General features: G+C 35.6%; 1 protein-coding gene across 1 annotated transcript in view; it reads right to left on the bottom strand.

Moving 5' to 3' along the window:
- The window catches only part of TINAG (tubulointerstitial nephritis antigen), a 92,762-nt gene that overhangs the window by 71,828 nt on the left and 6,239 nt on the right, over positions 1-14,695 (bottom strand). Inside the window, exons 2-4 of the mRNA XM_034990500.1 lie at positions 13,177-13,240; positions 12,451-12,540; positions 7,392-7,506 (exon numbers count right to left, since the gene is read on the bottom strand). Of these exons, the coding sequence (XP_034846391.1) occupies positions 7,392-7,506; positions 12,451-12,540; positions 13,177-13,240 (269 nt within the window). The remainder of the gene's footprint in view (positions 1-7,391; positions 7,507-12,450; positions 12,541-13,176; positions 13,241-14,695) is intronic.

Here is a 14,695-nt window from a genome sequence, read left to right as displayed (position 1 = left end):
AGAGAATATCATTCTGTTCTGCCCTTCACGATCCAAGGCCATGAATACCAAGAAATTTCTTCTAAACTATTTGATATTAGAGAGGATAGGGCTAATTTACCGGTTGCAAATGGCAAAATGAATTTTTCACCTTCAACGATATTTGTCTTCATGTTTTTAATTCTGGAAGGATTAGCTTGGATATTTCTCTAGTTTTAATTTATAGGGTAATTTACCTAATTATCTATAAATATCAATATTTCATGATCATATTATGGCAGGTAGTGCTAATTCTTTTTTAATCCTTCCCTTTTCATAGGATTTCCCCTTATTCATAGAAATAACAACTTTAGCTCATCACATGCAGCTCAGAAAAAATGACCGCATTCCCTAGTCCTCCTTGACTACTATGTGTGGCCACCTTACTAAGTACTGGCCTCTGGGATATAAGCCAAAGGGTTATCAGCAGTTTCTGAGAACTTTCTTTAAGAGACAAATGGCACTTCACTTTTGTTCCTTTTTATTGATTTTCTTTTATTTTCCTGCTAACAGAAATTATTTTCCTGCTACAGATAGACATGGAGCAGCCTTTTTGAACCACAACAGGACTTTGGATATAAAGACTGGAAAACAGAACAAGAAGGAAGAAGTCTGGGTCTCCAATACCATGGAGTGTAATTCTAATGAAGGACCACCCATCTCCAGATTTGTTGGTGGTAGCCCAATTCTTATGTTATTTAAGTCACTGTCATTTTGAATTTTTGTCTCTCTCAGATGAGCCTAATCATAATTAAAATAGCACACATATCTGATACTAAATTTGCTAGGGAAATACCATATTTCACTGAAGGCAGGACATCATTAACTATAAGAAGCATCCCAATTCTAAAGGCATAAAGAAGTGAAGACAATAAGCATCTAGAAATTGATGAACTATGATATATCCTCAAATGAGTTTCTTAGAACACTAGTTCTGGGGGAATTGTAATAGATAATTACAAAAGAAGGAGTTGACTAATCTAACAGTTCTGAAAAACACTGGTTTTGAAAATTAAGTAGATTTTTGTCCTCACTGCAATACTTTTTTACAAGCTACCTAAGTGTTGTGAGACTCCAGGAAGTGGAAATCATATTCATGGTTTTAAATGTTCATGACCCAATGCCAAATATTTTATTTCATCTTATTTCATTTCATTTCACATCCTTTTGATTGTGAAGCAGATCAAAGGACTATTGTTTCCTGGAACATGCTCTGGGAAGAACCATAGTCTAGACTAGATAACCCAGGTTTGGGAATAGCCCAGAGAACAGGTGCTTGTTCTATCAACACACAAACCACCTCAGGAATCCACTTTTCACAGCCCCAGATATTTATTCACAGAGAGGGAAAAAAATAAATTTTCACATTTCTTTTTGGAGATTTGCCTTGTGGTGATCAGTTCAGCCCCACGATGTTGTTCAAGTCATGTTCAATTATATCACAGTGTTATGCACCAGACTGCAACTGGTACAGAAAAATAAAACTGAGAACTAAAAATTCAAAAACTGACGTGAGAGATAAGACACTGCCACAAGCTCATTCTGCCACAAGCTAAGCTGAATAAGGAGTGAGGCAGGTTATGTATTTTATAAGGTTTCTCAAAGGGTGTGGGGTCCCATTCTGGGAAGGAGGGAATGGAGGCCTAAGCACGTGCTTCAATGCTCTTGGAATTTTAAAAATCTTAATTCAGAGACAGTAAGAACTGGCATCGTAATCTGTCCCTCGCTCTTTATCTACATAGATGAGAAGTTTCTGAGATGAAGGGAGGAAAATATATGCTTAAACAGACTCCACCATGACATCTAACTGTGCCCCTCTTATGCAGCATCATTGGCACCTGCATTTTATAAAGTTATTCAAGCCTGATGCCATTTGCCTATGTTCACATATGTGGGAGCTAAACATCACTTTTATGGGGAAAATGGTCATTTTTGTTTCATATTATATAAAGAACCAAACCATATAACTGTGTCCTTCACTTTTCTAGTTAGTGTTTCATTTTTTACAGAGGCTTCTTTTTACAAAGGTGACAAACATATTTGGAGTCAAGCAGATTACTTTTAATCAAATAAAAAATTTCAATAGCCTATGGAGGGTTACAAACTACACTTGGTAATATTCCCTTTGATTTTTTCCAAGGGTACTTCTCATCCCTCAGTACTTGCTATCATTGAAATATACTTCAGAAAGGAAAAAAAAACAAATTCCTCCTATTATAACTAATGACAATAGAAATAAATCCAGGGGTACTGGATCTGCCTTCAGCTCAGGTCATGATCCCAGGATCCCGGGATTGAGCCCCACATCGTTGGGCTCCCTGCTTAGTAGGGAATCTGCTTCTCCCTCTCCCCCTCCCTGCCACTTGTGCTCTCTCTCAAATAAATAAATAAGTTTTTTTAAAAAAGAAAGAAATCCAGTCTGTCAATACTGAATAGTATCTAGACAATGATCAAGTATTCAGACAATTAAATTTTCATTTCTCATCTCAATGATTGGTGGCTTTAAGAGTTATTATATAATACATAAAATATTTTACTTTAACTTCCAACAAACCATAAACACATTATTTTTCCTGTGTTAGTAATTCCAACTAAAACACACTGAAATCATTCATATTGGGTGACTGGGAAAAGATGTTATACTAGTAAGCTGTAAGATTGATGAAGAAATTTTTCAAACATCTGTAACAACTTTGTTCACTTCATTGTTCTCCCTGGGGAATCAACAACAACAAAAGTATCTTAAAAAATTTTTTTAGCTGAGACAAGTATAGAAGTGAGCTCTTAATTTCCCCATTTCTGTTTGAAAACAGTATTTTTCACTCAAAATATTTGCAATATTTATAATAGGATAGAACACAGTGAAGCTTCTTAAAGTTATCTCCCAAATTTAAAAGCACTTGAACATTATGTCTGGAAAAACATTCAGGTACAAAGCTGTTAATTTGATTAGATTAGATTTGGATATGATATGACTTGATCTGATTTGATTTGATTTAGGAGCATAGTAGAAGAACTTCCAGGTTCACCAGAAATATGTAAAGTCCATCAAGGCCAATAAATCCAGAGCTATACCTTTCTTTATGAAATAAAAATCTCCAAGTGATGAAGCTTTTGATAATTTAGTTCTTACTAAATTAGTAATAAGGAATAGTAGAGAATTGACCCTACTATTCTCCCAAGATTAATCCAAGGGAGAAAAAACAACTTTATATGGTATATGATAACATTTCTGTTATATATGTATATAATGTGATATATAACAAGCACTTCTCTTTCAGCATTTCATGGACTTCTAATAACCCAACAAGCAAGGTATCACTGCCATCACCATTGCACAGAGGACGAAATGGAGGCAATAAGTGAAAGAGCCAGACTGAGCTCCAAGTGCACTGGCTCCAGAGCTCATGTTCATCATGGTAAATGGAATGGTGCCCACATGGGTAAACACACTAGCTCACACATGCCTATTAACAGACTTCAACTGTGATGTTTCTGCTGGCTCAAAAGGATGTGAGTCAATGCCAGGTTTGTTTGCATGCTGTCATAATAATTGGTTGTCTCCATTGTTTTCTTTCTGAGACACTGAGAAAGTTCTGATTTATCCCTAAATATACTTCTGCTCTAGTGTGCATTTTCAGTAGGAAGATATAATGCACCATTACACAAATTTATTTGACCACAGATAGGACACCTTTATTCCTAAGCTTGCAAGATTGCTGGTCTATGGAACACATGTTGAGAAATATTGAAATAAGGGTCAAACCATGTCATAGCCTATTTTGTAGTTTAAGGAGACAAAATTCTCAATAGGCAGAATTTGAATTTCTTGTGGGGAGCTGTAGTCCTTCTGATGGCCAGCTCCCAATCAATCCCATTGTGAATCTATCCATACAACATACAAAGTTTCAATGGAGTGCCAGGGGATGGTTAATTCATCCAACAGTTCTTAACACTTTTAGTGTAGAACCATTTAGAACAGAACTGTCCAATCAAGACATCACTTTGAACAATCTCAAACTAAGAAAACCTTCCAAAAAAGGGGAAAGGAGCAGGGAAGGATAAGGAGGCAAACCATAAGAGACTCTTAATTATAGAGAACAAAGTGAGGGTTGATGGAGGGGAGGTGGGCAGGGGATGGGTTAAGTGGGTGATGGGCATTAAGGAGGGCACTTGTTGTAATGAGAACTGGGTGTTATATGTAAGTGATGAATCACTAAATTTTACTCTTGAAACCACTATTACACTCTATGTTATTAACTAACTAGAATTTAAATAAAAACTTGAAACAAACAAACAAAAGAGAAAACCTTCAAGGAAAAAAAAAATAGGCATGCATTCACCAACTAGCCAGCTTTTGTTGACCTGACACCAGACATAATCATTCCAGTGTGGATGAAGTGAGTCTTCATATACAACAAAGAGTTGCATGGTCTGAACAATGTGCCTCTCAGCCTTCTTTTTTCCCTTTTTTTCACTTCCTCTCATGCACTCTACTTGTACACAGGGAAAATAGTAAGTTTATGCTTCCTTTTTGTCTGTCCTCACTTAGGATTGTCATCCAGGAAGGGCTCCCCAAAACCCTAGAGTTAACTTTTTTTCATCCTCCACTATCAACATCTTTCTACTCTCCACTGTTACTAACCACACTCTACAAATATTCATTTGGATTGAATGAATTCATATAGATTCAACAAATCCATTTAGGTCATATCTATATGATCATAGAACTCTTTGTACAATGCCTACTGATATTTCTCTAACTCATGCTCAGCAGATACATTATGGGAATAGTGACTTAACCCAAGGAATGAAATCAGGAATCCAGACAGGGAAGGGAAGAGCTTTCCCAGAAACCAGGAAGGACTCATGGCTCATCTTTCCCACCCCGGATAAAGAATTATATGAACCCCAACTCTCATCCAGGTAACATGGTCAAGGAAAGGAAGATGTTTTGGGGGTGGGAATGCAGTGAGGTTCCTCAACAAAATCATTACCAGTCTTGGCAACTGCCTACCTACGGTAGGTAGTTCTACACATAGACCAACCTATGTTGAAAATCATATTAAAAAAAAAAAAGTTGGAAAAAAGTGAGGAGAAAAAAGTTATCCAGAAACATATCTACAAAAAAAGAACTCATCTGCACTGTACTTTGAGGCAAGTTGATGTATTGAGATATTTTCTATGTAGTCACCAGGCTAAAAATTAACATGTCTTTCTGTAGTAACTAGTTCAACTCGGTTCACTTCCTGCAAGTATGTCTTATATTTCTGATTTTCTTATATCTCCAGATATTAGGACAACTCTAATACTCAGAAACTTTCTGAAAGACCCTCAGTCCTCAAGCTACTATGCCCTAGAAATAAGAAGCTATTTCCTTGCCTTACATCATAAGTGGGTAATGGAACTCTTACAGATCAGCCAAATTTTCCTTATTGCTTTCCTGGAATAAGATGACAACTATATTACACTAATTCATAGCACTCAGCAATTTTAATTCTCCCAAAGTACTAATCATTAGGATTTTTCATTTAAATATCACCACAAAGACTTTCATGCAAACAAATCTCTAGCAGCCAATAAATGACGAATTAGAATTTGACTTCCTTTTCTATACTGAGGTGAGTGACAACCTCATATTCTCTAGAATATAAAATATTCCAGGTTACAAAAATTAAAGCTTAAAAAGGAAAGGTTAGAAATAATCCAGAGAAAATGTATATAGACACCCAAATGAGTATTTGGCTGACTGGGCCCTTAATAAAAGGGAAAGAGTAATCCTTATAAAGGGAGTGAATTTATTCTTTTCTTAAATAATTCTTCCTCTTTTTTTTTCCCCAGTTGGGGATAAAGATGAAAAAGAAAGCATCCAAATAATAATAATAATAATTCTTCCAATTGATCCTATAATTAGGTCACTAAAAACCATGAATCCAAGCCACATCTCTAAAGATTTTTATATCTTACTTGTTCTAGGAAAGATCCAAAAGTATATCTAAGCTGATTATTTCATAAAATTAGCTCTGCTTTTTGCTATTTTGAACCTGCGTTGACCAAAGCTAACTGATTCTACTGGAACTCTAGGGACTATTTTTGGGAGATGTTCTAAGATGTCCTGGCTCTGCACTTTAAGTAATTCTGTGGTGGCTTTTCACTTTTCCCAATATCAGTGTGACTTAACCTCTCTCAATCTCAATTTTCTTGTCTTTAAAATGTGGATAATTATAGTACCCACTACATCAAGCTGCTGTGGGAATTAGATGAGATAAGGTATGAAAGTGCTTATAAGAGCGCTTAACCACACATCTCCTCAATACGTGGCAGCTATTATGATCTTTTCTGATACTGGTTATAATTTAGCAAGCTCTTCTACTGCAATTTGAATTGGTATAATAACTCAGGGGATTACATCTCTGGAAAGCAAAGTACATTAAATGCTTCACGAGAAACCTGTGGATTTACAACTCATCCAAAGGCAAACAACAACCCTGCTGGCTCCCAAGCCACTGGGAGCTTCCAGGCAGCCAGGATGCAAAGCCTGCCTTGCAAAGAGAAAAGGCTGCACTCCCACCACCTGTGAGCACCGCTCAGCTTTGGGCATTTGAACTAGGCCTTGAATACAGTCAACATCTCAACTGGGAAGTATGTGTGCCTGCAACACCACACATCTGGTGGTTAAACTGCAGCTCTATGAGTTAGAGGTCTGTGATACTGGAGAGATAAAAGCCTCTTTATACAAGATACCCATTATGGGATGATACCATCTCCTAAAAATGAAAGGGAAAGCCAATACAATGGCATGAAGCTTAAGAGTGTAGGAAATGCAGCAATTTCACGAAGGAGTTTGCAAGGTCACCTGGCAAAATTTGAAGGTATTCCTGTAGTGGAAATTTTGAGGAAATTTATGAATCACCATAGTGCGCATATCTGCAGTCACTGGCATTTCTCTTAGCCTCGTAGATAATGGGTAGCCCAAAGGCAGCACAACTCTGTTTGGATGAATTCAAAAAATAACTGTGTTTACTTAAAAAAGAAAAACAAGGACAACTAATGATTTGCTTGAGCACTGGGTCACTGAACAACCAATAATCAGAAATAGGAATTTCTATGAAATCATGATCAGTGTAAAGGAACACAACCATTTGTGAAGACAGGACACTTTATCGAATGGACATTGGTGAACTTCAAAGTTCATGTGAAACGTTTACGGAAGGTAACAAGCATTTTGGTAAAGGTTTTTTATTTATATATAACAAAATTACAACTCAAAGCTCAAAGCCCACTATTTAATTATTTAAAATTTCTTTAAACGCACATACAAACACACCTGTACAAACACACACACACTTGAGTCAGACAGAGAGAACACTTACTGTCATTTCATTCATACTGAGAAGCATGGGGTTAGGTGGCAGGGTGCCAAGACGGTACCTGAAACCTTCTTCCAGAGTCATCCCCCAGAATTGGCTATAGTTCTGGGCTGTCCATCTGCCTTACAAATGAAAGAGAAAAATTGGTACAGGTTATGTAATATCACTTTTATAAATAATGTTTGTTTATATTTCTGAAATTATACAAAGTTGGAACTATTCCTGTAAGCTAGATATGCTTTATATAAAGAATGCATGATTGTTTACTCTAACGGGAAAACTTATGAGACACTCTTCCTAAATTAGGTCTCTTTCAATTATTTTAATGACTTATATGAGGAACCTAAGGCAATGTCAGTGTAGACTAAATGGAAGAATATAAAATCTTTACATATTATAAGGGATTAATTGGCAAAAGGCCAATATATGTAGTTTCTTTTAAATGTCATTAAATGCATTTTAGAAAGAAGCTTGAATGTATAGAAATGCACTTGTAAATAGGGTAATTGTTTTATATATAATTTAGATTTGAAAAGAATTTGACCATGTAAAAGGAAGTATCCATGGAAAACTGAGGATAAAATAGTTATACTTTAAAAAATTACATCAGTGCTAATTAATTATACTGAAATATTTTATTTAAATACTGGAATATTCTATCATATATTAAAGAGTTAATTTGTGTTAAGTGCTCAATAATCTTAGTTGTTATTAATGATGATACAAATTCAACTGATGTGAAATTAGATGGTAAAATGTACATATTTTTTAGAGACAGGGTTTGTGTCCTTACATAGGAAAAGAAGCTTTGTTTTCAAAATCTAACATTGACATTTAAATCCAAGAAAAAACTTCTGAAGAGATGAGAGTAGATGAGAAAGACGAAAGTGATTTAATCATCGCTTGTTTGAATTATTTACAACTTGAGGACAATATGTCTTCAGTACTTAAGTCAAATCTAAACTTAATCCTATTGTGTTAATGACCAAAACTGCTTATAATGTGATAGACTCTCATGAATGATGGAAGATACAGCTTGATTTTCAATAATATGCCTAGCAAGTTCATGTTTTCTTTTATAAGAATCTGTTAGGTCATAAAACCTTAAGCAGCTTGCAGCCACAAGTTTAGGAATACAATCTCCATCACCCAAGGAAACCTCTGGCGATATTAGATATTGCAGCATATGCAAGAGACCATTAGGACCAGCCTTAGGCAAAACCATGACATCAGTGAAGGATGTTTTTGGTGCCCTACACTAGTAGTTTTCAAACATTCAGATACATCTGTGGTCATTTAATTAATCCCTCAATTTAGTGAGCAGGCATCAATATTTTAAGAAATAAATAGAATACAGGAGAAATAATGGGAAATATTAGAACTTACTGCATGTAGTGAGGGTGAGTACTGTTTTTATATAGTAGGTGTGTGTGTGTAGCATGTATTTGTATAGATATTCATGTGCACATATGTGTGTGTGTACTAAGTCACAAAGTTAAATGTATGTTTTACTATGACTTATGCTCAAAAAAGTATGAAAGGACTACCACTCTAAACCATCCTCTTTGATCTAGACTCATAACTTTCCCTTTAATCCAATTTAGCACTTACTGAACAGTCTTCATTTATCATATTCTCTCTTAAAACATGGTAATAAGTAAATTTTTCTACCCTCACAGGGCTCATACCCTAAAAAGACGGCAAAGATTATTAGCAGTAGGTCAGGGTGTGATCAGAGTAGAGAACTCAAATATAACTCTGCCCAAAGGAGTTGGCATAATTTCGTTACAGAAAGTGACTTTAGTGCTCAGTCTGGAAGGATGAGAATAAGTTTGGTGGACAGATGTGAAAGAAAAGGACAATTATTCTTTTTCTTTTCTTTTTTTTTTTTAAAGGCAACTCAGGAGCAGGTTTGAAACTGGGTAGCACATTTAAGGAAGAGCAGGTAAGTTCAATGCCGAACCCATGAGAGGGCTGAGGGAGACAGAAGCTGGAAAGAGCATAAGAAATGAGGTAGTAAAGAAAGCATTTGGGCCAGTGTTACATATGCTAAGGAGTATAAAGATATTCTACAAGCAATGGAGTATCACTGAGGATTTTTAAGAACATGAACAGCAGTCAGAGCCTTGATTTGGAGGGATAACCATGAAAGTATAAAGAATTGGATGCAGTTTGGTCAGACTGGAAACAGAGAGAAAAATCAGGTCATCTCAAATGAGGCTTGATAAAGAAATACACTAGAATATAGCAGAGATATAGAAAAAATAAATATCTGAAAGAAACTATGAATGTGTAAATTATAAGAGACTAGTGACTGAGAGAGAAGAGGAGATAAGAATCAAAACTAATTTCCAATTTTCTGGCTTGGCTAACAAAGCAGAGGGAAAGGCCATTCACCAAGGGCAGGTTGAAGAGGTTAACCTGTCTGGTTTGGGGTATGTTGATTTGAGAAACCGGTAAAAAAAACCAAGGCCAACTTATCCAATAGACTAGGTTTTGAGTTCATAAAAAAAAAAAAAAAAAAAAAATCAAGTTTAGAGATGTGACAGATTAAAAATGGCCACAAATTATTTGTGACTCTTGGTACCAAGTGGTGGAATCTATTTCCCCAACCTTTGAATGTGGGCAGGGCTAGTGACTTGCTTCGCCCAATAAAAGCCAGGAGAATTGATGCTGTGTGTCTTTCAAGCTTAGGCCTACAGGGATGCCCTTTACAACTCTCCCTCATGCCCTCTTAGAACACTCACACTATATGAAGAGGCTAAGGCTAGCCTGCTGGAGACGCGTGAGCCCACCAAAACCAGCACCAACCACCAGGCATGGGAATGATGCCATCTTAGACAATTCAGCTCCAGTTGAGTCTCCAGATATCTATAGACATCTGAGTAACCCCAAGAGAGATCAGGAAAAGAGCTTCAGCTAAGTCTATCCCAAGTTACTGAAGTAAACCAATGAAAAGCTTATGGTTTTAAGCTATTAAATTCTGGAGTGGTTTCCGGCCCCACAGCAGATAACTGAAACAGTTATCTATCTCTCTTTGTTCCACTAACATTATTACTTGCTACCAATTTGGCACTTACATACTGCCCTATCATCAGAAATCCTTTCACAAAGGGATGACATGTTGACTCCTCAGCTAGATTGTAAATTCCTGTAAGACAGAAACTATTTATTTCTATCCTCAGCCATGCCATAAGAGAAACACGTTTCGTTAATACTAGTTAGTTGTGTTGAACAATAACACAGGGAATAAATATGCACTGAAGTAGCTTATGTAGAATGAAGAAAGACTTGGATCTAAAACACCACCAAGATGAGAAAAATAAATGTCTTAAAGCAAAGATTGTATATATTTGCGTGTAGGCTATTTTAAAAAGCACTTAGTAAGTATTGAAGGATATGCTTCTATTTTCACACATGAAAACAATTTGAACATCAGGACCAGAATATATCTGAGAGTCAGAACTGTCTTTTAAATTCAAGGCCTCCCCTTGCCTTTTGTCGTCTGGTAAATAATTTTAGTTTCACTCTGTTTCTTCATAAGCTTGTCTCTTTTACTTAACTTTTTTTCCTTTGGGCAAAGGATGTTTCCTTTTGCTCCAAATATCCCTCACTTTTTGTCCTTTTAAGGTCATCGATGTTAGCTGCAAAAGGCAAAATCTGTGCCTCTTAACTCGTCCAGGAGTAATCTCACAGTGAACAAACGATGGCAAGAAAATTCTTCCTTCCAAGGAAGACAACATGCCTACCAGCTTCCGTATTCTTACGTGTACTTTCCACGTCGCCTTCAACTATGGTTTCCCGTGGGTTCTGGGACAGTGGAAAAGTAGGCTGCTGAGGGCTTCTTGGACGTATGTGCTCCATAGGTCAAGCATCTGAATTATTTTAAGAACCTGATTCAGATAATTTCTTATGATGACACATACTCTGATGTTCTTTTAATGATTTATCACTTAGCCACAGAAAATTATAACATATTTTCCCTAGAAATACTTAAAATATCATATTATCACCTAAAATATTGGCTAAACATGTATACACACACAGGAATTGAGCATGGCTTAAGAATATTAATGTGAAAAATATATAACCTTCTCAATTTCATGTCTTCCTAGAAAATACTTTGGGGACATTGAGCGTCCCCACTGTGTTGTATAATATCTGTCTTATGGTCTTCTATGTGGAAGCAAGTGATACTTTTAATTTTTTAAAATGCATTTCAGCATTACATCACTTTTATAGTTACTTGATAATAGATCTTCTTATGTGAAATCTTTTCCAGAATGTGGAAAATGTTACCAAGGTTATACAGAGATTCGATCAATGGCAATGGAGAAATCCTGAGGCAGATAACCAGGCGGGCTATCCCTCTTCCTTTCAGTTCAGTAAAGAAAACCCGTGTTAGCAATGACATCATAATTCCCTCTGTGTGATTGGAGAAGCCATCTAATTTATTAATCTGTCAGAGAGCATCAAACCATTATTTCCCATGTTTAAGTGTCAATCAGCTCTATATTTAGTTTATTAGCAAAGTAATGTGCCTCAGCCTGTCTTTTGATTCAACTGTAAGTGAATTTGGCTACGTAAGTCATGTCAGTGAAATTGTCTAGATGGACTGGCTATTTGGGGAATCATCAAGATTAAATACTAACCTGTTAGGGTCTGATTCTCCCATGACAGCTGATTGGCTAGGTCAGCGCAGCAGCAGAGGGAGAAAGATGGTTCATATGAAAAAAATCAATTTTGCCTACTTCCTAATTTTGCCTAAATCTTTATGCAAACTAAAGCTCCCTCCCCTGACTCACACCATAACACTGCTCCTTCTGAGACGGTTTAAGACCCTGTTCTATATTTCTTTGTGCATTTTAATTTTTAATTATTTAATATTTACCTCGATGCATTCCTATTTTACATGTCTTTCTACTTCTCTTCCCATTTCTCTCCCACTCTTTCTTTTGAAATAATGGCCATTTTTAGAAGTAAATGATAGGAAGTACATTGTTTGAAGCCTGAAAACTAACTGGGACTGCCAAAAATGTCTATAAAGCAAGATTTTTCTCACCCATAGTCTCCTTTATTGACATGTTCAATTAGTTCTGGTTGAACAAGGCAGACAAGCTGGGAACATTTCCATTGCTGTCCTGAGCATGTGCTGCAAAGACGTAAAAATTACAAAAGTGGCCTAGCTTTTATGAAGTACATTTACAAAATTAGCAACCAGAATTTCACATTGTTAAGGCATAAAACATATTTTTGATTCATGATAGCCATATACCTATTGGATTCTTGGCAAAAATAAAATAATAACATATGTATTAGCTACCACTCAATATGCTCTTAACTTCTCCTCTAGGCAGTTAATAAATGAAATGACCACACAGTCATTGAAGTTTGAAAACATGAGAAAATTTAGACAGTAGATTCAGTGTATTTGTATTTGGAAACTTTCTGCAGGATAACCATTTGAAGGCAGACTGTTTTTATATATAGCTACTGTGATCAAACACAATTTGCCTGTTGAATGCTTATAATTAAGAGGTATATTTCATGCAGGCCTGCTGTATGATGAAGGCCACTGTCATGAACAACATGCTATAGCATTAAAAGATATATCCAGGATTAGATTTGTCAACATTCATCAAATATGCTTATATAAAGCTACAGCTATGCGATATCCTATGACTTATGATTCTATCTGTATTTATGTTTTATTTCACAATACTACTTTTATTTGAAGAAAACATACACAGACAGTAGAATTCAGTTCTGTGCCACTTAAATTCATTACCAGGAGTTGCAGTTTTCTTTAATTACTGATCCTTCTTCATAAGGTTGACCGTCTCTGAGGCAACCTGTCAACATAACATGTAAACAAATGAAAATTCTAAATTGAATAATAAAGTGCATTCACATCACAAGTAACCTAAAATTCTGTTTAGTTTCTCAAATATGCAAAAATATTTGGTGTCACTGTGATGAAAATCCACATCTGGTTTGTGTCAAGGTTTATGTACGGAATTTTTCTAAGCTTATTCCATGAGCTTTTATCTTTAAAACTGCATATTATGTCCCAACAGAGGATTTGTAAAGCATGAATACTTGATTACCACAGAATTAATCACTAACCACACTGAAAAAATAATTTATGTGTTTAAATGGGTGAGCAATGAGACGGTGTTTGGATAAATTTATGGCTTTTCTCGTTTAAAAAATCTAATCAAGTCTCAGAAGTGAATATGACTAATTGTATATGACAGGAGTAAGGAGCTCAAAGTTTTGGACCAAAATGTGAAGCTATCTCATTGAATTCACGTTTTAAAGACAAATTCTATTTTTTTTCTTCAGAATTTGGATCAGGAGAAAAATTCATAAAGATTATAGCCATTTGTGTTCCAAATCCAAATGTTTCTCAATTAACTGAAACTAGCTGTTAACTAGTTTACCAGATTATATAAACTACTTAAAAGAGACCAATGGTGTATTATCATTATATGAAAACCATCAATAAGATATGGTGAAAATAGCACCCTGTTTACAAAAGAAATCCATTTCAAAAATATAATTCACACAAATTTAAAATTCACTCTGACTTGGCAAAGGTAGTAAAATTTACTACCTTGGTTACTATTGACTTTGTCATGTGAAAACTTTGATAGAAACATGTAATTGATAGATCACATCCATGGTCTCTATTCAAACAAAATGAATCCTAACTTTTTATTCGTACAATCATAGGGAAAAATGTACATGTTTAGAAATCATTCCAAGGGACTTGGTTTAACTCCTAACCACAATGTCACAAAAGCCACTTAGGGAATTTGCTCTCCTCTGATTCTTCAAATAATGGTTTCATAGAAAACTTCACAGCTGCCACTCTTCATCATGTACTCTTTTTAGAGTTCAATATGTTGCTTACTGAATCCAAAATCTCTATGCATTTGCATCTATTTATCTCTTTCCCAGGATTTTTAACATCCCACAATCATAGGAAGAGAAGCAAAAACCACCTTTCTCCTGGACCACAGGCTTCTAGACATAGCAAATTCAGGGAGGGGAAAGATTTAACTTTAAAACAAGTCCAGAGTTTTAATCACTACTCAGTATTAGAGACTTGAAATAAATGAACTTCCACTATAGAACTTAAAGAAACCCTCAAACTTTTATGACCTAGGGGTGACAGAAAATTCATGTAACAACTCAAGTTTTCATAATCAAGGAAAGTACTTTTCTGACTAGTTTTAAAGGACAGGGGAGAAGTCAAAACCAAAGCTGATTTTTAATTATACCTCATAAATATTCCTTGTCCA

Source organism: Mirounga leonina, unplaced genomic scaffold (assembly GCF_011800145.1).
Source record: "Mirounga leonina isolate KUSES-001 unplaced genomic scaffold, KU_Mleo_1.0 Mir_53, whole genome shotgun sequence".
NCBI classification, from domain to species: Eukaryota; Metazoa; Chordata; class Mammalia; order Carnivora; family Phocidae; genus Mirounga; species Mirounga leonina.
Note: the sequence above shows the minus strand (reverse complement) of the source record. Positions and strands in the feature narration are given on the sequence as shown.